Genomic DNA, 21,830 nt, shown 5'->3' on the forward strand with positions numbered 1-21,830 from the left:
GCCCTTCTCACCAAGGGTACCTCAGGTTTGTGGTACAGAACTGTCACTATCAGTTTCAGACGCTGCCATTTGGATTGTCCACGGCACCCCGGGTCTTTACCAAGGTAATGGCCGAAATGATGATTCTTCTTCGAAGAAAAGGCGTCTTAATTATCCCTTACTTGGACGATCTCCTGATAAGGGCACGGTCCAGAGAACAGTTAGAGGTCGGAGTAGCACTATCTCAAATAGTACTACGACAGCACGGATGGATTCTAAATATTCCAAAATCGCAGCTGATTCCGACGACACGTCTGCTGTTCCTAGGGATGATTCTGGACACAGTACAGAAAAAGGTGTTTCTCCCGGAAGAGAAAGCCAGGGAGTTATCCGACCTAGTCAGGAAACTCCTAAGACCAGGCCAGGTGTCAGTGCATCAGTGCACAAGGGTCCTGGGAAAGATGGTGGCTTCTTACGAAGCGATTCCATTCGGCAGATTCCACGCAAGAACTTTTCAGTTGGATCTGCTAGACAAATGGTCCGGATCGCATCTTCAAATGCATCAGCGGATAACCCTGTCTCCAAGGACAAGGGTGTCTCTCCTGTGGTGGTTACAGAGTGCTCATCTCCTAGAGGGCCGCAGATTCGGCATTCAGGATTGGGTCCTGGTGACCACGGATGCCAGCCTGAGAGGCTGGGGAGCAGTCACACAGGGAAAAAATTTCCAGGGCTTGTGGTCAAGCATGGAAACGTCACTTCACATAAATATCCTGGAACTAAGGGCCATTTACAATGCCCTAAGTCAGGCAAGGCCTCTGCTTCAGGGTCAGCCAGTATTGATCCAGTCGGACAACATCACGGCAGTCGCCCACGTAAACAGACAGGGCGGCACAAGAAGCAGGAGGGCAATGACGGAAGTGGCAAGGATTCTTCGCTGGGCGGAAAATCATGTGATAGCACTGTCAGCAGTGTTCATTCTGGGAGTGGACAACTGGGAAGCAGACTTCCTCAGCAGACACGATCTTCACCCGGGGGAGTGGGGACTTCACCCAGAAGTCTTCCACATGATTGTAAACCGTTGGGAAAAACCAAAGGTGGACATGATGGCGTCTCGCCTCAACAAAAAACTGGACAGATATTGCTCCAGGTCAAGGGACCCTCAGGCAATAGCTGTGGACGCTCTGGTAACACCGTGGGTGTACCGGTCAGTGTATGTGTTCCCTCCTCTTCCTCTCATACCAAAAGTACTGAGAATCATAAGAAGGAGAGGAGTAAAGACTATACTCGTGGCTCCGGATTGGCCAAGAAGGACTTGGTACCCGGAAATTCAAGAGATGCTCACGGAAGACCCGTGGCCTCTACCTCTAAGACAGGACCTGCTCCAGCAGGGACCATGTCTGTTCCAAGACTTACCGCGGCTGCGTTTGACGGCATGGCGGTTGAACGCCGGATCCTGAAGGAAAAAGGCATTCCGGATGAAGTCATCCCTACCCTGATCAAAGCCAGGAAGGATGTAACCGTACAACATTATCACCGTATTTGGCGTAAATATGTTGCGTGGTGCGAGGCCAGGAAGGCCCCTACGGAGGAATTTCAACTGGGTCGATTCCTGCATTTCCTGCAAACAGGACTGTCTATGGGCCTCAAATTAGGGTCCATTAAGGTTCAAATTTCGTCCCTGTCGATATTCTTCCAAAAAGAACTAGCTTCTGTTCCTGAAGTTCAGACGTTTGTCAAGGGAGTACTGCATATACAGCCTCCTTTTGTGCCTCCAGTGGCACCTTGGGATCTCAATGTAGTGTTGGGATTCCTAAAATCACATTGGTTTGAACCACTCACCACTGTGGACTTGAAATATCTTACATGGAAAGTGGTAATGCTGTTAGCCCTGGCTTCAGCCAGGCGTGTATCAGAATTGGCGGCTTTATCCTATAAAAGCCCTTACCTAATTTTTCATACGGACAGGGCAGAATTGAGGACTCATCCTCAATTTCTCCCTAAGGTGGTTTCAGCATTTCACTTAAACCAACCTATTGTGGTGCCTGCGGCTACTAGGGACTTGGAGGATTCCAAGTTGCTGGACGTAGTCAGGGCCCTGAAAATATGTTTCCAGGACGGCTGGAGTCAGAAAATCTGACTCGCTGTTTATCCTGTATGCACCCAACAAGCTGGGTGCTCCTGCTTCTAAGCAGACGATTGCTCGTTGGATTTGTAGTACAATTCAGCTTGCACATTCTGTGGCAGGCCTGCCACAGCCAAAATCTGTAAAAGCCCATTCCACACGGAAAGTGGGCTCATCTTGGGCAGCTGCCCGAGGGGTCTCGGCTTTACAACTTTGCCGAGCAGCTACTTGGTCAGGGGCAAACACGTTTGCTAAATTCTACAAATTTGATACCCTGGCTGAGGAGGACCTGGAGTTCTCTCATTCGGTGCTGCAGAGTCATCCGCACTCTCCCGCCCGTTTGGGAGCTTTGGTATAATCCCCATGGTCCTTTCGGAGTCCCCAGCATCCACTAGGACGTTAGAGAAAATAAGAATTTACTTACCGATAATTCTATTTCTCATAGTCCGTAGTGGATGCTGGGCGCCCATCCCAAGTGCGGATTGTCTGCATTACTTGTACATAGTTATTGTTACAAAAATCGGGTTATTGTTGTTGTGAGCCATCTTTTCAGAGGCTCCTTCTGTTATCATGCTGTTAACTGGGTTCAGATCACAAGTTGTACGGTGTGATTGGTGTGGCTGGTATGAGTCTTACCCGGGATTCAAAATCCTTCCTTATTGTGTACGCTCGTCCGGGCACAGTATCCTAACTGAGGCTTGGAGGAGGGTCATGGGGGGAGGAGCCAGTGCACACCAGCTAGTCCTAAAGCTTTTACTTTGTGCCCAGTCTCCTGCGGAGCCGCTATTCCCCATGGTCCTTTCGGAGTCCCCAGCATCCACTACGGACTATGAGAAATAGAATTATCGGTAAGTAAATTCTTATTTTCTTTATTCTCTCCTATGGGCATTAAGTTCTGAGAGGGGCTGGTGAGATGTAGAGAGGGGTTTGGCTTAACCTCAAACAAGTTAAGTTTAATATGCCCACTCCTTAATGTGCCCCCTACACACCAAGGTTGGCAGCCCCCCCCCCCCCCTCCCCCAGATGGCATAAGAAAAATACATTTAACAGTTAAGTACCATACATTCTGTATTATCACTGATTTTACAAGCTTGGAGACCAGAATTCTCAGCACTTACTGGGATACCCTCTCCCGGCAGCGCCAGTTGCAGCTGGCACACTGGAGTAATGTTAATGTACACCAATGGTTCCCAGATCCGGGTCCCGGGTCTGTGTGTATACCCAGTCAGAGATGAGCTGTAGGCTGCGCAGTTGGTATCTGACTGTTATTCTGTTACCAGCTATATCAGACACAGGAGAGGCTGACAGCATTGCCTTACTATTAATGACCGGAAGTCTCATGTCTAGGGACATATCTCCCATCATTACTATGCACCTGAACTCTTAAGGGCCCCATACACTAGACCCATAATGCCCGATTTCAGGCATTTGGCCCGATATATTGGGTGAAATTGGGCATTTTCGGGGGGCTTTTCCCCTGATTCGATCCAATGCGTGTTCCCGTGTGCATCGGATCGGATCCCCCTAGATCCAACATATCACGAGTGCTGCACTCGTGATATGTCGGAACCCGCAGTAAATGGATGGAAAAGTAAAAAATACATCGTATGCAAAAAAAAAAACTACATACGATATATCTAATACTATCCTGCCAACGGGGAGGCTGCCGGGAGGTTGGAGGAAATCTTATATGTCGTGTGGTATAAGTGTATGGGGCCTCACACTCACGTTTTGTAACCGTTAGTTGTCATTTTCATATAAAGCAACTTGTGTGTGTTCAGTCGTCCTCTAGGTGAGCTTTAAGTTGTGCGTCCAGTTCATCTTTTCCATCCACAGTGATTCCCTACCTGTCACACTAGCCTGTATTTTATAGTGATGGAGACATCTAGGTCACTATGCGTTATTGGTTATATACGAGTGCCCTCATATAGCTGGTGCTGTGCTCTGTCACTGTTCTAGGCTCACGTGACGGCTCCATGGGTCTATGGGAGATAAATGAGGATGTGCTGAGTAAGTGTAACTTCCAGCACAGCCACTCCCGGGTGCCGGTGTACGCCCACATCTACCACAAGGCTCTGAAGGATATCCCCAAAGAAAGCAGCAACTCCTCCAACTGCAAGGTCCGTGCCCTGGCATTCAACAGCAAGAACAAGGTAACGTGCCACGCTCTCGCCTGCTCTCTCGTAACTGTCTAACTGCTGTCTCATGTGTCCAGAGGACCCCAAGTGTCTGTCTAGTTGGTCTGTGACTTGGTATTTATAACATTACGCGGGTACTTACCCTACTCACACCAGACCTCAGTGATCTATGTAAATTTGCTTTGCAACCCATTGTTCTAGTGTGCTGACTTGGCCTAATAAATGTAAGCAGTAATTTGTATTTGTTGGTAGAATACGATGTATTATGGGCATAAGAAGAGATGCGGTTCCTCTTTACGGTTGATCAGTCGTGTGATTTGGACAATGGTCCTACACTACACGGGTACCATCTCTGTCTGGGCTAGAACCTGCCCAACTTGGCAAGCTGCTACCCCTACGTGGCACATCACGGACCTGATCCATAGGTGGGCCGAGGAGCAGTCGCTGCTGCTTCCGCCGCTGATCTGGAAATCTCTGACCTCGGATGGACATCCTGGCCTCATCCCTCCCCCAAACGGGGGCGTCACGCTTCCATTTTGAGAGACTGCGGCCATCGCCGTCCCCAAACTACATAAAACTGTCACTGACTGACAGTCTGGTGCTGCGCAAAGTACCGAACAGTATATCAGGACCCAGGTCTGCAGAGCGACTTTTTTCTCTCCGAGCTCTGCAATGTGAACTTTGCTGCCTCTGTGGAGGTTCCCTCTGCCTGCAGATCTTCCAGTCTGCTGTCCTACGTAAGCGTTCCTCCCCTCCTGGTGATAAGAGGTCCTGTAACGGAGAAGGGAGTGTTTATAGTTACCATTAAATCAGTCTCGCGGGCTGTCGGAGGACACTGGCCACCTAGCTAACCCCTTTCTGTATTGCATGCTCCTTTTATTGTTCTTAGCATTCTTATTGGGATCGTGGCAGGCTAAGGAGGAGTTTGGTGGGTTATAAGGAAACAGGGAGTTGGGTTTCTTTTCCCCCAGTGCCTAACTCTTAGTGGATGGAGTATAACCCATCATTAGTGTCCCCACCACCGCTAGAGCCAGGGATTTAAAGGGATTGAAGTACATCTCCTGTCCCAGAAACCTCTTGCACGGCCTACTTGAGCCTCTTTCGTACTAAGGGGGTCATTCCGAGTTGATCGTAGCTGTGCTAAATCTAGCACAGCTACAATCATCTTCCCAGACATGCGGGGGGGACGCCCAGCACAGGGCTAGTCAGGCCGGACCTCCTCCCCCCCCCCCCGCACAAGTACAAAAGCATCGCACAGCGGCGATGTTTTTGTACTTTTTAGAGTAACTCCCGCCCAGCGCAGCTCCAGCGCCTGGCCAGGAGCTACTCGTCGCTGCCCCGGGTTGCAGCGGCTGCGTGTGACGTCACGCAGCCGCTGCACCCAGCCCCCCGTACGGTCCGGCCACGCCTGCGTTGGCCGGACCGCGCCCCAAAAAACGGCGGCTAAATGCCTCCGTGCCGCCCCTTCCCGCCCAGCGAACGCCTCTGCCTGTCAATCTGGCAGAGGCGATTGCTATAAAACGACGGCCTTCGTCCGTCTGGCATGCGCCGGCGCACTGCGGCACCGGTGCATGCGCAGTTCCGGCCCGATCGTTGCGCTGCGAACAACTGCAGTGTGCGATCAGGTCGGAATGACCCCCTAAGTAATTGTTACTGCTGTAGTCGCTTTCTGTCTGTCGCTGAAGCTCCGTGGTGAGAGCCACCTGTAGGTGTCAGATGTCTTTCTGTGCGACATGTTCATTAATTGCTGACCCATTTCCATGAATCTGTTGTCAATCGTACATAAATCACCCTTCAACTTGGGCTTCCTGAATGAGTGGCCTCTTCACCTTTTTATGCAGTTCCCTGTGTGCAGGCCTCAAGAGTTTCTGGACTCTGTAGTTCTGCCACACTTGTTGTGTCCCAAGTTGCCTTACTTAGTATTGTTTTTTTCTCGAACGTCCTAGTGGATGCTGGGGACTCCGTAAGGACCATGGGGAATAGCGGGCTCCGCAGGAGACTGGGCACTCTAAAGAAAGATTTAGTACTATCTGGTGTGCACTGGCTCCTCCCTCTATGCCCCTCCTCCAGACCTCAGTTAGAATCTGTGCCCGGCCAGAGCTGGGTGCTCCTAGTGGGCTCTCCTGAGCTTGCTAGAAAAGAAAGTATTTTGTCAGGTTTTTTATTTTCAGAGAGCTTCTGCTGGCAACAGACTCTCTGCTACGAGGGACTGAGGGGAGAGAAGCAAACCTACTCACGACAGCTAGGTAGCGCTTCTTAGGCTACTGGACACCATTAGCTCCAGAGGGATCGAACACAGGTACCTAACCTTGATCGTCCGTTCCCGGAGCCGCGCCGCCGTCCCCCTCGCAGAGCCAGAAGAACAGAAGCATGAAGACATCGAAATCGGCGGCTGAAGACTCCTGTCTTCACTTAAGGTAGCGCACAGCACTGCAGCTGTGCGCCATTGCTCCCACCGCACACTCCGGTCACTGTAGGGTGCAGTGCGCAGGGGGGGCGCCCTGGGCAGCAATTAATTACCTTTTTGCCAAAAATAGACATATACAGACATATGCCCGAGCCCCCGCCATTTTTTACACATTAAAGCAGGACAGAAGCCCGCCGCTGAGGGGGCGGGGCCTTCTTCCTCAGCACACCAGCGCCATTTTCTCTTCACAGCTCCGCTGGAAGGACGCTCCCCAGGCTCTCCCCTGCAGTATAGAGGTGCAATAGAGGGTAAAAAAGAGAGGGGGGGCACATAAATTTAGGCGCAGAAATATATTTAACAGCAGCTACGGGATAAACACTAAGGTACAGTGTAATCCCTGGGTTATATAGCGCTGGGGTGTGTGCTGGCATACTCTCTCTTTGTCTCCCCAAAAGCCTTTGTGGGGTCCTGTCCTCAGTCAGAGCATTCCCTGTGTGTGTGCTGTGTGTCGGTACGCCTGTGTCGACGTGTTTGATGAGGACGGATACGTGGAGGCAGAACAAGTGCAGCTGAGTGTGGTGTCGCCGCCGACGGTGCCGACGCCTGATTGGATGGATATGTGGAAGGTGTTAAATGATAATGTAAACTCCTTGCATAACAGATTGGATAAAACTGTAACCTTGGGACAGTCAGGGTCTCAACCCATGCCTGATCCTACAGCGCAGAGGCCGTCAGGGTCTCAAAAGCGCACACTATCACAGATAGTTGACACAGATGTCGACACGGAATCGGACTCCAGTGTCGATGACGATGAGGCAAAGTTGCAGCCTAAAATGACTAAAGCCATCCGCTACATGATTGTAGCAATGAAGGATGTATTACACATTTCTGAGGAAAATCCTGTCCCTGACAAGAGGATTTATATGTATGGGGAGAAAAAGCATGAAGTGACTTTTCCCCCTTCACATGAATTAAATGAATTATGTGAAAAAGCGTGGGATTCCCCTGACAGGAAGGTGATAATTTCCAAGAGATTACTTATGGCGTATCCTTTCCCGCCAAACGGACAGGTTACGCTGGGAATCCTCCCCTAGGGTAGACAAGGCGTTGACACGCTTGTCTAAGAAGGTGGCCCTGCCGTCTCAGGATACGGCCGCCCTAAAGGATCCTGCGGATAGGAAGCAGGAAGCTATCCTGAAGTCTGTTTATACACATTCTGGCACACTGCTGAGGCCAGCAATTGCTTCGGCCTGGATGTGTAGTGCGGTAGCTGCATGGACGGATACTCTGTCTGAGGAGATAGATACCCTGGACAGGGACACTGTTCTACTGACGCTGGCACATATCAAGGACGCGGTCCTATATATGCGGGATGCCCAGAGGGACATTTGCCTGCTGGGCTCTAGAGTAAACGCAATGTCCATTTCTGCCAGAAGGGTCTTATGGACTCGGCAATGGACAGGGGATACCGACTCTAAAAAACACATGGAGGTTTTGCCTTATAAGGGTGAGGAATTGTTTGGGGACGGTCTCTCGGACCTAGTTTCCACAGCTACGGCTGGGAAGTCAAATTTCTTGCCTTATGTTCCTCCACAGCCTAAGAAAGCACCGTATTACCAAATGCAGTCCTTTCGTTCTCAGAAGAGCAAGAAGGTCAGAGGTGCGTCCTTTCTTGCCAGAGGCAGGGGTAGAGGAAAAAAGCTGCACCATACAGCTAGTTCCCATGAACAAAAGTCTTCCCCGGCTTCCACTAAATCCACCGCATGACGCTGGGGCTCCACAGGCGGAGCCAGGAGCTGTGGGGGCGCGTCTCCGACATTTCAGCCACCAGTGGGTTCGATCATAGGTGGATCCTTGGGCTATACAAGTTGTGTCTCAGGGATACAAGCTGGAATTCGAGGTGACGCCCCCTCACCTTTACCTAAAATCGGCCTTACCAACTTCCCCCATGGAAAGGGAGATAGTGTTGGCGGCAATTCACAAACTTTTTCTCCAGCAGGTGGTGGTAGAGGTTCCCCCCCTTCAACGGGGAAGGGGCTACTATTCCACTATGTTTGTGGTACCGAAACCGGACGGTTCGGTCAGACCCATTTTAAATTTAAAATCCCTGAACATTTATCTGAAGAAATTCAAGTTCAAAATGGAATCGCTCAGAGCGGTCATTGCAAGCCTGGAAGAGGGGGATTTCATGGTGTCTCTGGACATCAAGGATGCTTACTTGCATGTCCCCATTTATCCGCCTCATCAGGAGTACCTCAGGTTTGTGGTATGGGACTGTCATTACCAATTCCAGACGTTGCCGTTTGGCCTGTCCACGGCACTGAGAGTTTTTACCAAGGTGATGGCGGAAATGATGGTGCTCCTTCGGAAGCAAGGGGTTACAATTATCCCATACTTGGACGATCTCCTCATAAAGGCGAGGTCCAGGGAGCAGTTGCTGATCAGCGTAGCACGCTCTCAGGAAGTGTTGCGTCAGCACGGCTGGATTCTGAACATTCCAAAGTCGCAGCTGATTCCTGCGACGCGTCTGCCCTTCCTGGGCATGATTCTGGACACAGACCAGAAGAAGGTGTTTCTCCCGGAGGAGAAGGCTCAGGAGCTCGTGACTCTGGTCAGAGACCTCCTAAAGCCAAAACAGGTGTCGGTGCATCACTGCACACGAGTCCTGGGAAAGATGGTGGCGTCATACGAAGCCATTCCCTTCGGCAGGTTCCATGTGAGGATCTTTCAGTGGGATCTGCTGGACAAGTGGTCCGGATCGCATCTTCAGATGCATCGGATGATCACCCTGTCCCCCAGGGCCAGGGTGTCTCTTCTGTGGTGGCTACAAAACCGCCAGGGCGGCACAAGAAGCAGGGTGGCAATGGCGGAAGCCACCAGGATTCTTCGTTGGGCGGAGAATCACGTGCAAGCACTGTCAGCAGTGTTCATTCCGGGAGTGGACAACTGGGAAGCAGACTTCCTCAGCAGACACGACCTCCACCCGGGAGAGTGGGGACTTCATCAAGAAGTCTTCACGCAGATTGTAAATCGATGGGAACTGCCACAGGTGGACATGATGGCGTCCCGCCTCAACAAAAAATTAAAGAGGTATTGCGCCAGGTCAAGGGACCCTCAGGCGATAGCTGTGGACGCACTGGTGACACCGTGGGTATTCCAGTCGGTCTATGCGTTTCCTCCTCTTCCTCTCATACCCAGGGTACTGAGAATCGTAAGAAAAAGAGGAGTGAGAACAATACTCATTGTTCCGGATTGGCCAAGAAGGACTTGGTACCCGGAACTGCAAGAAATGCTCACAGAGGACCCATGGCCTCTGCCTCTCAGACAGGACCTGTTGCAACAGGGGCCCTGTCTGTTCCAAGACTTACCGCGGCTGCGTTTGACGGCATGGCGGTTGAACGCCGGATCCTAGCAGAAAAGGGCATTCCGGATGCAGTTATTCCTACGCTGATAAAGGCTAGGAAGGACGTGACAGCAAAACATTATCACCGTATATGGCGAAAATATGTTGCTTGGTGTGAGGCCAGGAAGGCCCCTACGGAGGAATTCCAGCTGGGTCGATTCCTGCACTTCCTACAGTCAGGTGTGACTATGGGCCTAAAATTAGGGTCCATAAAGGTCCAGATTTCGGCCCTATCCATTTTCTTTCAAAAAGAACTGGCTTCACTGCCTGAGGTTCAGACGTTTGTTAAGGGAGTGCTGCATATTCAGCCTCCTTTTGTGCCACCAGTGGCACCTTGGGATCTTAACGTGGTCTTGGCTTTCCTGAAATCCCACTGGTTTGAGCCACTTAAGACAGTGGAGCTAAAGTATCTCACGTGGAAAGTGGTCATGCTGTTGGCCCTAGCCTCAGCTAGGCGTGTGTCAGAATTGGTGGCTTTGTCATGTAAAAGCCCCTATCTGGTTTTCCATATGGATAGGGCAGAATTGCGAACTCGTCCGCAGTTTCTGCCAAAGGTGGTGTCATCTTTTCATTTGAACCAACCCATTGTGGTGCCTGCGGCTACTCGTGACTTGGAGGATTCCAAGTTGCTTGATGTAGTCAGGGCTTTGAAGATCTATGTTGCCAGGACGGCTGGAGTCAGGAAAACTGACTCGCTGTTTATCCTGTATGCATCCAACAAGCTGGGTGCTCCTGCTTCAAAGCAAACCATTGCTCGCTGGATCTGTAACACGATTCAGCAGGCTCATTCTGCGGCTGGATTGCCGCATCCAAAATCAGTGAAAGCCCATTCCACAAGGAAGGTGGGCTCTTCTTGGGCGGCTGCCCGAGGGGTCTCGGCATTACAGCTTTGCCGAGCTGCTACTTGGTCGGGTTCAAACACATTTGCAAAGTTCTACAAGTTTGATACCCTGGCTGAGGAGGACCTTGTGTTTGCTCATTCGGTGCTGCAGAGTCATCCGCACTCTCCCGCCCGTTTGGGAGCTTTGGTATAATCCCCATGGTCCTTACGGAGTCCCCAGCATCCACTAGGACGTTAGAGAAAATAAGAATTTACTCACCGGTAAATCTATTTGTCGTAGTCCGTAGTGGATGCTGGGCGCCCGTCCCAAGTGTGGACTTTCTGCAATACGTGTATATAGTTATTGCTTAACAAAGGGTTATGGTTATGTAGCATCGGTTGAGTGATGCTCAGTTGTTGTTCATACTGTTAACTGGGTATAGTTATCACAAGTTGTACGGTGTGATTGGTGTGGCTGGTATGAGTCTTACCCTGTATTCCAAAATCCTTTCCTTGTAATGTCAGCTCTTCCGGGCACAGTGTCCTTAACTGAGGTCTGGAGGAGGGGCATAGAGGGAGGAGCCAGTGCACACCAGTAGTACTAAATCTCTTTCTTAGAGTGCCCAGTCTCCTGCAGAGCCCGTCTATTCCCCATGGTCCTTACGGAGTCCCCAGCATCCACTACGGACTACGAGAAATAGAATTACCGGTGAGTAAATTCTTATTTTTTCTAATTGTTTTTTTTTTTTAAATAGTTTTCAGCCCAATAAATGTAGATATTACCTCTAGTTATCCGTCCTCATGTTAATATTTAGTCAGCGCTACTAGATGTCCTGTTGGAAATGGTCACGTCTGTTTAGTCACGCACCCGCCTGTCTGTCTGTGTGCTCCTATTGCTGCGTTCTTACCTTCTGGCTGCAGCAGATTGCAGGAAATTACTGGGAACATGTTCAGCATTTTGCAGTTCTGTATCTATATTTCTCTATCGTCCTAGTGGATGCTGGGGTTCCTGAAAGGACCATGGGGAATAGCGGCTCCGCAGGAGACAGGGCACAAAAAGTAAAGCTTTTCCGATCAGGTGGTGTGCACTGGCTCCTCCCCCTATGACCCTCCTCCAGACTCCAGTTAGATTTTTGTGCCCGGCCGAGAAGGGTGCAATCTAGGTGGCTCTCCTAAAGAGCTGCTTAGAGAAAGTTTAGCTAGGTTTTTTATGTTACAGTGATTCCTGCTGGCAACAGGATCACTGCAGCGAGGGACTGAGGGGAGAAGGAGTCAACTCACCTGCGTGCAGGATGGATTGGCTTCTTGGCTACTGGACATCAAGCTCCAGAGGGACGATCACAGGTACAGCCTGGATGGTCACCGGAGCCGCGCCGCCGGCCCCCTTGCAGATGCTGAAGACAGAAGAGGTCCAGAATCGGCGGCTGAAGACTCCTGCAGTCTTCTAAAGGTAGCGCACAGCACTGCAGCTGTGCGCCATTTTCCTCTCAGCACACTTCACACGGCAGTCACTGAGGGTGCAGGGCGCTGGGAGGGGGGCGCCCTGGGAGGCAAAATGAGTACCTATAAAGGCTAAAAATACCTCACATATAGCCCTAGAGGCTATATGGAGATATTTAACCCCTGCCTGATTTCTCAAAATAGCGGGAGACGAGCCCGCCGGAAAAGGGGCGGGGCCTATCTCCTCAGCACACGGCGCCATTTCCTCTCACAGCTCCGCTGGTCAGGACGGCTCCCAGGTCTCTCCCCTGCACTGCACTACAGAAACAGGGTAAAACAGAGAGGGGGGGCAAATTTATGGCGATATTTTTATATAACAAAGCAGCTATAGGGGAGCACTTATTATAAGGCTATCCCTGATATATATATAGCGCTTTTGGTGTGTGCTGGCAAACTCTCCCTCTGTCTCCCCAAAGGGCTAGTGGGTCCTGTCTTCATTAGGAGCATTCCCTGTGTGTCTGCTGTGTGTCGGTACGTGTGTGTCGACATGTATGAGGACGATATTGGTGTGGAGGCGGAGCAATTGCCAAATATGGGGATGTCACCTCCTAGGGGGTCGACACCAGAATGGATGCCTTTATTTATGGAACTACGGGATAGTGTCAACACGCTAAAGCAGTCGTTTGACGACATGAGACGGCCGGACAATCAATTAGTGCCTGTCCAGGCGACTCAAACACCGTCAGGGGCTGTGAAACGCCCTTTGCCTCAGTCGGTCGACACAGACCCAGACACAGGCGATGACTTCAGTGGTGACGGTGACGAATCAACCGTATTTTCCAGTAGGGCCACACGTTATATGATTTTGGCAATGAAGGAGGCGTTACATTTAGCTGATACTACAGGTACCACTAAACAGGGTATTATGTGGGGTATGAAAAAACTACCTATAGTTTTTCCTGAATCAGAAGAACTAAATGACGTGTGTAATGAAGCGTGGGTTGCCCCTGATAAAAAGCTGATAATTTCAAAGAAATTATTGGCATTATACCCTTTCCCGCCAGAGGTTAGGGAGCGCTGGGAAACACCTCCTAGGGTGGACAAGGCGCTAACACGCTTATCTAAACAAGTGGCGTTACCCTCTCCTGAGACGGCCGCACTTAAAGATCCATCAGATAGGAGGATGGAAAATATCCAAAAAAGTATATACACACATGCAGGTGTTATACTACGACCAGCTGTAGCAACTGCCTGGATGGGCAGTGCGGGGGTAGTTTGGTCAGAATCCCTGATTGAAAATATTGATACCCTGGACAGGGACAATATTTTACTGTCGTTAGAACAAATAAAGGATGCATTTCTTTATATGCGTGATGCACAGAGGGATATATGCACACTGGCATCACGGGTAAGTGCTATGTCCATTTCGGCCAGAAGAGCTTTATGGACGCGACAGTGGACAGGCGATGCGGATTCAAAACGGCATATGGAAGTTTTGCCGTATAAGGGGGAGGAGTTATTTGGAGTCGGTCTATCAGATTTGGTGGCCACGGCTACAGCCGGGAAATCCACCTTTCTACCTCAAGTCACTCCCCAACAGAAAAAGGCACCGACTTTTCAACCGCAGCCCTTTCGTTCCTTTAAAAATAAGAGAGCAAAGGGCTATTCATATTTGCCACGAGGCAAAGGTCGAGGGAAGAGACAGCAACACGCAGCTCCTTCCCAGGATCAGAAGCCCTCCCCGGCTTCTACAAAAGCCTCAGCATGACGCTGGGGCTTCTCAAGCGGACTCGGGGACGGTGGGCGGTCGTCTCAAAAATTACAGCGCGCAGTGGGCTCACTCGCAAGTAGATCCCTGGATCCTGCAGATAATATCTCAGGGATACAGGTTGGAATTAGAGACAGATCCACCTCGCCGTTTCCTGAGGTCTGCTTTACCAACGTCCCCCTCCGAAAGGGAGACGGTGTTGGAAGCCATTCACAAGCTGTACTCTCAGCAGGTGATAGTCAAGGTACCTCTTCTGCAACAAGGGAAGGGGTATTATTCCACTCTTTTTGTGGTACCGAAGCCGGATGGCTCGGTAAGGCCTATTCTAAATCTGAAGTCCTTGAACCTGTACATAAAGAAGTTCAAGTTCAAAATGGAGTCACTCAGAGCAGTGATAGCGAACCTGGAAGAGGGGGACTTTATGGTATCCTTGGACATCAAGGATGCGTATCTCCACGTTCCAATTTACCCCTCACACCAGGGGTACCTCAGGTTCGTTGTACAAAACTGTCACTATCAGTTTCAGACGCTGCCGTTCGGATTGTCCACGGCACCTCGGATCTTTACAAAGGTAATGGCCGAGATGATGATTCTTCTTCGAAGAAAAGGCGTATTAATTATCCCATACTTGGACGATCTCCTAATAAGGGCGAGGTCCAGAGAACAGCTAGAGATGGGATTAGCACTGTCTCAAGAAGTGCTAAAACAGCACGGGTGGATTCTGAATATTCCAAAATCCCAGTTAATGCCGACAACTCGTCTGCTGTTCCTAGGGATGATTCTGGACACGGTTCAGAAAAAGGTTTTTCTCCCGGAGGAAAAAGCCAAGGAGTTATCCGAGCTTGTCAGGAACCTCCTAAAACCAGGAAAGGTGTCTGTACATCAATGCACAAGAGTCCTGGGAAAAATGGTGGCTTCTTACGAAGCGATTCCATTCGGCAGATTCCACGCAAGAATTTTCCAAAGGGATCTGTTGGACAAATGGTCAGGGTCGCATCTTCAGATGCACCTACGGATAACCCTGTCTCCAAGGACAAGGGTGTCTCTTCTGTGGTGGTTGCAGAGTGCTCATCTATTGGAGGGCCGCAGATTCGGCATACAGGATTGGATCCTGGTGACCACGGACGCCAGCCTGAGAGGCTGGGGAGCAGTCACACAAGGAAGAAACTTCCAGGGAGTATGGACGAGCCTGGAAACGTCTCTTCACATAAACATTCTGGAACTAAGAGCAATATACAATGCTCTAAACCAGGCAGAACCTCTGCTTCAGGGAAAACCGGTATTGATCCAGTCGGACAACATCACGGCAGTCGCCCATGTGAACAGACAGGGCGGCACAAGAAGCAGGAGGGCAATGGCAGAAGCTGCAAGGATTCTTCGCTGGGCAGAGAATCATGTGATAGCACTGTCAGCAGTGTTCATCCCGGGAGTGGACAACTGGGAAGCAGACTTCCTCAGCAGACACGATCTTCACCCGGGAGAGTGGGGACTTCATCCAGAAGTCTTCCACATGCTGGTAACCCGTTGGGAAAGACCAATGGTGGACATGATGGCGTCTCGCCTCAACAAAAAACTGGACAGGTATTGCGCCAGGTCAAGAGATCCGCAGGCAATAGCTGTGGACGCGCTGGTAACGCCTTGGGTGTACCAGTCGGTGTATGTGTTTCCTCCTCTGCCTCTCATACCAAAAGTATTGAGAATTATACGGCAAAGAGGCGTAAGAACGATACTAGTGGTTCCGGATTGGCCAAGGAGGACTTGGTACCCGGAACTTCAAGAGATGATCACGGAAGATCCGTGGCCTCTACCTCTAAGGAGGGACTTGCTTCAGCAGGGTCCCTGTCTGTTTCAAGACTTACCGCGGCTGCGTTTGACGGCATGGCGGTTGAACGCCGGATCCTAAAGGAAAGAGGCATGCCGGAAGAAGTCATTCCTACTTTGATTAAAGCAAGGAAGGAAGTAACCGTGCAACATTATCACCGAATTTGGCGAAAATATGTTGCGTGGTGCGAAGATCGGAGTGCTCCGACGGAGGAATTTCAACTGGGTCGATTCCTACATTTCCTGCAATCAGGATTGTCAATGGGTCTCAAATTGGGATCTATTAAGGTTCAAATTTCGGCCCTGTCGATTTTCTTTCAAAAAGAATTGGCTTCAGTCCCTGAAGTCCAGACCTTTGTTAAGGGAGTGCTGCATATACAGCCTCCTGTGGTGCCTCCAGTGGCACCGTGGGATCTAAATGTGGTTTTGGACTTCCTAAAATCTCATTGGTTTGAACCACTAAAAAAGGTGGATTTGAAATATCTCACATGGAAAGTGACCATGCTTCTAGCCCTGGCTTCTGCCAGGAGAGTGTCAGAATTGGCAGCTTTATCTTACAAAAGCCCATATCTGATTTTCCATTCGGACAGGGCAGAACTGCGGACTCGTCCGCATTTTCTCCCTAAGGTGGTGTCAGCATTTCATCTGAACCAGCCTATTGTAGTGCCTGCGGCTACAAGTGACTTGGAGGACTCCAAGTTACTGGACGTTGTCAGAGCATTAAAAATATATATTGCAAGGACAGCTGGAGTCAGAAAATCTGACTCGTTGTTTATATTGTATGCACCCAACAAGATGGGTGCTCCTGCGTCTAAGCAGACGATTACTCGTTGGATCTGTAGCACAATCCAACTTGCACATTCTGTGGCAGGCTTGCCACAGCCTAAATCTGTAAAGGCCCACTCCACAAGGAAGGTGGGCTCATCTTGGGCGGCTGCCCGAGGGGTCTCGGCATTACAACTTTGCCGAGCAGCTACGTGGTCAGGGGAGAACACGTTTGTAAAATTTTACAAATTTGATACTCTGGCTAAGGAGGACCTGGAGTTCTCTCATTCGGTGCTGCAGAGTCATCCGCACTCTCCCGCCCGTTTGGGAGCTTTGGTATAATCCCCATGGTCCTTTCAGGAACCCCAGCATCCACTAGGACGATAGAGAAAATAAGATTTTACTTACCGATAAATCTATTTCTCGGAGTCCGTAGTGGATGCTGGGCGCCCATCCCAAGTGCGGATTATCTGCATAAGTTGTACATAGTTATTGTTAACTAATTCGGGTTATTGTTGAAGGAAGCCATCTTTCAGAGGCTCCGCTGTTATCATACTGTTAACTGGGTTTAGATCACAAGTTGTACGGTGTGATTGGTGTGGCTGGTATGAGTCTTACCCGGGATTCAAAATCCTCCCTTATTGTGTACGCTCGTCCGGGCACAGTACCTAACTGGAGTCTGGAGGAGGGTCATAGGGGGAGGAGCCAGTGCACACCACCTGATCGGAAAAGCTTTACTTTTTGTGCCCTGTCTCCTGCGGAGCCGCTATTCCCCATGGTCCTTTCAGGAACCCCAGCATCCACTACGGACTCCGAGAAATAGATTTATCGGTAAGTAAAATCTTATTTTAATTTCTCTTACGTCCTAGTGGAGACTGGGGAACTGTACTTTAGTACCATGGGGTATAGATCGGGTCCACTGGAGCCTGGCACTTTAAAACCTTTAGTGTGCGTATGTGTGTGCTGGCTCCTCCCCTCTATGCCCCTCCTACTAGACTAAGTTTAGAAAAATGTGCCCAAGGAGCCGGGTGCATTCTCTGGAGCTCCAGAGAGTTTCCTTTATTTTTATTTTAGTTTATTATTTTCAGGTAGTCCTGGTTGGCAACCAGTCTACCTGCTTCGTGGGACTTGGAACCAACCTCCTGAGGGTTAATGGTTCGTAATCCCAGCTGACAGGACTCCGAGCTCCTGAGGTGCTGTTTCACACACCAATACTGTGGGTGCCCACGCCAGCAACTAGCCGCCATCCTCTGACAGATGCCGAAGATCGCAGGTGCGGTGAGTGTTAACACCGGGGTCCCGGTTAGCGGGTCCCCGGTGCGGTTTTGGCGGCATGTCACGCGGCGGTCACGGCCCACTAGCTGCGGTGCCCGCCACGGACTACACTGGCTCAGTGGGCTTTATGCTCCACAGGTGCTCACGGTCAGTAGGCTTTGTGTGTACTGTATATCTTCAGCCAGTCTAAACAATTTAGTGGGGCCGTGCGCCATTACAGGGGCGGGTCTTCCCGGAGAGCGGGACCAGAGGCTGGAAGGCGCCATTTCCTGCTGCTGCGGATCATCAAGGCTGCATGCACGCTGCTCCTCCACCGACCCACACTGTTACAGACTCTGTACTGGTACCAGGGGGTCATAGAGGGGGGGGCACATCCGCGGTAGCGCCGCTGCACATATATAAGGTGATACACATATTTTCACACACTGCGCTGCTGTGTTTTGTTTGCTGGTCTCTGTTTCTTTGTGTCACTCCAGGGGCTCTCTATGGTCTGGGTGGAGGTGTTTTTCAGTGGGTTTGTCCTGCATTACAGTTGTGTACAATATGTCTGTGGACATAGTTATGTGTGCTGCTTGTAACTCTACCCCTTCTTCTGCGGGGTCCCTCATGTGTGAACAGTGCTCCTTATCTCCACAGTGACACGGTTCACAGGCACCTGACTGGCTAGATACTTTTTAAGAGCATGATTCACAATGTGAATTCTGAACTAGCTGCAGCTAAGAAGGAGAGACAGGTGTTAAAACAGTTTATTGATTGTATAGCTAAAGCAGCAGATACCTGAAAGGCTTCTCAGCCCCCTGTGTTGGTTTCACATAAACGCTCACTGCCACAGGTGCTCCATTCTGATCAGCCTGATGTGGATGATGATGATGATATGGATGAGGATAGCTCTCTGTCCCCTGGGGTGGAGGCCCTCCTTTATGCTGTAAGAGAGGTTCTTCACATACCGATCAGGAATCAGAACCAGATGAGGAGTTGTACTGTAATGTTAGACCCAAGACCTCGGCCACGTTTCCTGCAGCAACTCCCTGGCCAGGGAGGCATGGGTGAACCCTGACAAGAAATTCAAAACTCCTCAGAGGTTTTTATCTACTTTTTCCCCTCCCAGCTGAGGACAAGAAGGAATGGGAACTCCCCCCCCCCCCCCCCCCCCACCCCCACCCCCACCCCCCCCGTCAGTCGATACGTCTGTGTCCAGACTGTCTAAGAAATTGGTACTGCCAGTGCCAGGTGCTATATCCCAGAAAGAGTCAGCTGACCGTAAAATTGAGACCACTCTCAAGGCAATATATACGGCAGCGGGCGTAGCACAGCGCCCCACAATAGTTTGTGGTTGGATTTCTAGGGCAGTAGTCAAGTGGTTTGATAATAATTATAATAATAATGGATTAGACAATCTGCTCCGGGAAGAGGTCGTTTCTCTGCTGCAACACATACAGGATGCTGCAAATTTTATGAGTGAGGCTATAATGGAATTGTGTAATATTAGTGGCCGCACTACTGCTGTGGCAGTTTTGGGACGCAGAGCTCTGTGGTTACGTCAATGGTCAGCGGACGCAGATTCCAAAAAGGGTGTCGAAAATCTTCCCTTTACAGGTGATGCCTTGTTTGGGGACGAGTTAAATAAATGGATCTCCCAGGCAACGGCGGGTAAGTCTACCTATCTGCCGTCGGCTGCACCACCTGTTTAGACGTTCTTACACAGGACCCTCCTTGCAGTCCTTTTCGTGTGGCAAGGAAGGGCTGAGGGGTCTCCACCACTCCCAGAGGATCTCGTGGTAAGTCCCGTAAAGCTGCAACTGCTGCATCCCTGGACCAGACCACCGGATCCCCTGCCACTAAGCTTTCAGCGTGACGGTTGGCCCCAGCAGCAGGGCGACTTTCAGGTAGGTGCTCGCATTCAACACTTCGACCACGTGTGGGCAGAATCCTGCCGGTATCCTTGGGTGAGGGATCTCATTTCCCAGGGATACCGGCTGGAATTTCAAGCACTTCCTCCTCCCAGATTTTTCAAATCGGGCTTACCAGTTTTGCCTGCAGCAAGCGTTATTTTGCAAGAGGCTATTCAAAAACTTTTGCGGACAAGGGTGATTGTTCCAGTACCTCCTCCGTTACACAACAGGTCTTTTTACTCCAGTCTTTTTGTCGTTCCAAAACCAGACTGTTCGATGTGACCCATCTTGAACTTGAAGTCTGTAAACCCGTATCTGCGGGTGTTCAAATTCAAGATGGAATCCCTGTAGGAAGTAGTGTCCGGTCTGGAGGAGGGGGAATTCCTGGTATCTCTCTAGATGTCAAGGATGCTTACCTACACATTCCCATGTGGCCCCCATCATCAGGCTTACCTCAGGTTCGCCATCTTGGACGACCATTTCCAGTTTCAGGCCTTACCCTTTGGCCTATCCACAGCTCCGAGGGTCTTCACCAAAGTCATGGTGGAGATGATGCTGCAACTGCGCATGATGGGAGTCAACATAGTCCCCTACTTGGACGATCTCTTGATAAAGGCTATGTCCAGGGAGCGTCTACTGCACAGCATCGATCGGACTACTTGCCTACTTACGGATCATGGGTGGATCCTAAATTTTCAGAAATCTCACCTGGAACCGACCCAACATCTTCAGTTCCTGGGAATGATACTGGATACAGTGTCTCAAAAGGTGTTTCTTCCGATGGACAAGGCCTTTGCTGTCCAGGCTATGGTCCGCTTAGTGCTCCGTCCTCGCAAGGTATCCATACATCTTTGTATCCGCTTGCTGGGCAGGATGGTTGCTGCTTACGAGGCAATCCAATATGTTAGATTTCCTGCCCGGCCATTTCAGCTGAATCTTCTGGACAAATGGTCGGGGTCTCATCTTCACATGCATCAGGAAGTGATCTTCTCTCCGAAAGCCCGGATTTCTCTATTATGGTGGCTACAAGTTCCTTAACTGATAGAAGGCAGGGATTTCAGTATCCACTCGTGGATTCTACGGACAACGGATGCAAGCCTCCGGCTTGGGGGTCTGTGACCCAAGGGGCCCAATTCCAGGGTATATGGTCAATTCAGGAATCTGCTCTGCCGATAAACATCCTGGAACTCAGGGCAATTTACAATGCTCTTCTGCAAGCTTCCCATCTCCTGAAAGATCAGGTGATCGAGGTTCAATCGGCAACGCCATGGCGGTGGCGTACATAAACCGACAAGGGAGAACAAGAATCAGAGCGACGATGCGAGAAGTGTCAAAATACTCTCCTGGGCAGAGGCCAACGCAGAGGTCATCTCAGCCATGTTCATCCCAGGAGTGGACTACTGGGAAGCAGACTTCCTCAGCAGATACGACCTCCATCCGGGGGAATGGGGCCTACATCCCCTGGTGTTTCAACAGTTAATTCACCGGTGGGGCATTCGCAGATGGATCTGATGGCTTCTCGTCTCAACAAGAAGCTATGCCATTACTGTTCCAGAATGAGGGATCCGCTGTAGCAGTGGATGCCTAAAAAGACTAAGAAAGGAAAGCGTTCAAGCAATTCTAATTGCCCCAGATTGGCCTCGACAGGCGTGGTACTCGGACCTCCTAACCATGGCTCTGGAGGATCCTTGGCCTCTGCCACTTCAAAAGGATCTTCTTCAACAAGGTCCATTTGTCTATCCAGACTCACAGCGGCTATTGGAAGTTGAGAGGGAGATTGTAGCAAGAAAAGGTCTTCCCTCGTGGGTTATTTCCACTATGGGCCAGGCCAGGCAGATGGTTACGTCTAAACATTATCGTCATATCTGGAAAAAGTATGTTTCTTGGTGTGAAAGTAGAAAGGTTTCTCCCGTGGAATTTATAATTGGCCGTTTTCTACTTTTCCTGCAAGCGGGAGTGGATATGGGCCTATGTTTGGGCTCCATCAAATTGCAGATTTC

At 50.3% G+C, this 21,830-nt stretch overlaps 1 protein-coding gene across 2 annotated transcripts in view; it reads left to right on the plus strand.

Annotated features, from left to right (window-relative positions):
- DCAF12 (DDB1 and CUL4 associated factor 12) overlaps positions 1-21,830 on the plus strand; it is a 48,632-nt gene that overhangs the window by 9,114 nt on the left and 17,688 nt on the right. For both annotated transcript variants that reach the window (XM_063957836.1, XM_063957845.1), the window contains exon 5: positions 4,061-4,254. In XM_063957836.1, coding sequence (XP_063813906.1) covers positions 4,061-4,254 — 194 coding nt within the window. The remainder of the gene's footprint in view (positions 1-4,060; positions 4,255-21,830) is intronic.

This window comes from Pseudophryne corroboree, chromosome 1 (assembly GCF_028390025.1).
Source record: "Pseudophryne corroboree isolate aPseCor3 chromosome 1, aPseCor3.hap2, whole genome shotgun sequence".
NCBI classification, from domain to species: Eukaryota; Metazoa; Chordata; class Amphibia; order Anura; family Myobatrachidae; genus Pseudophryne; species Pseudophryne corroboree.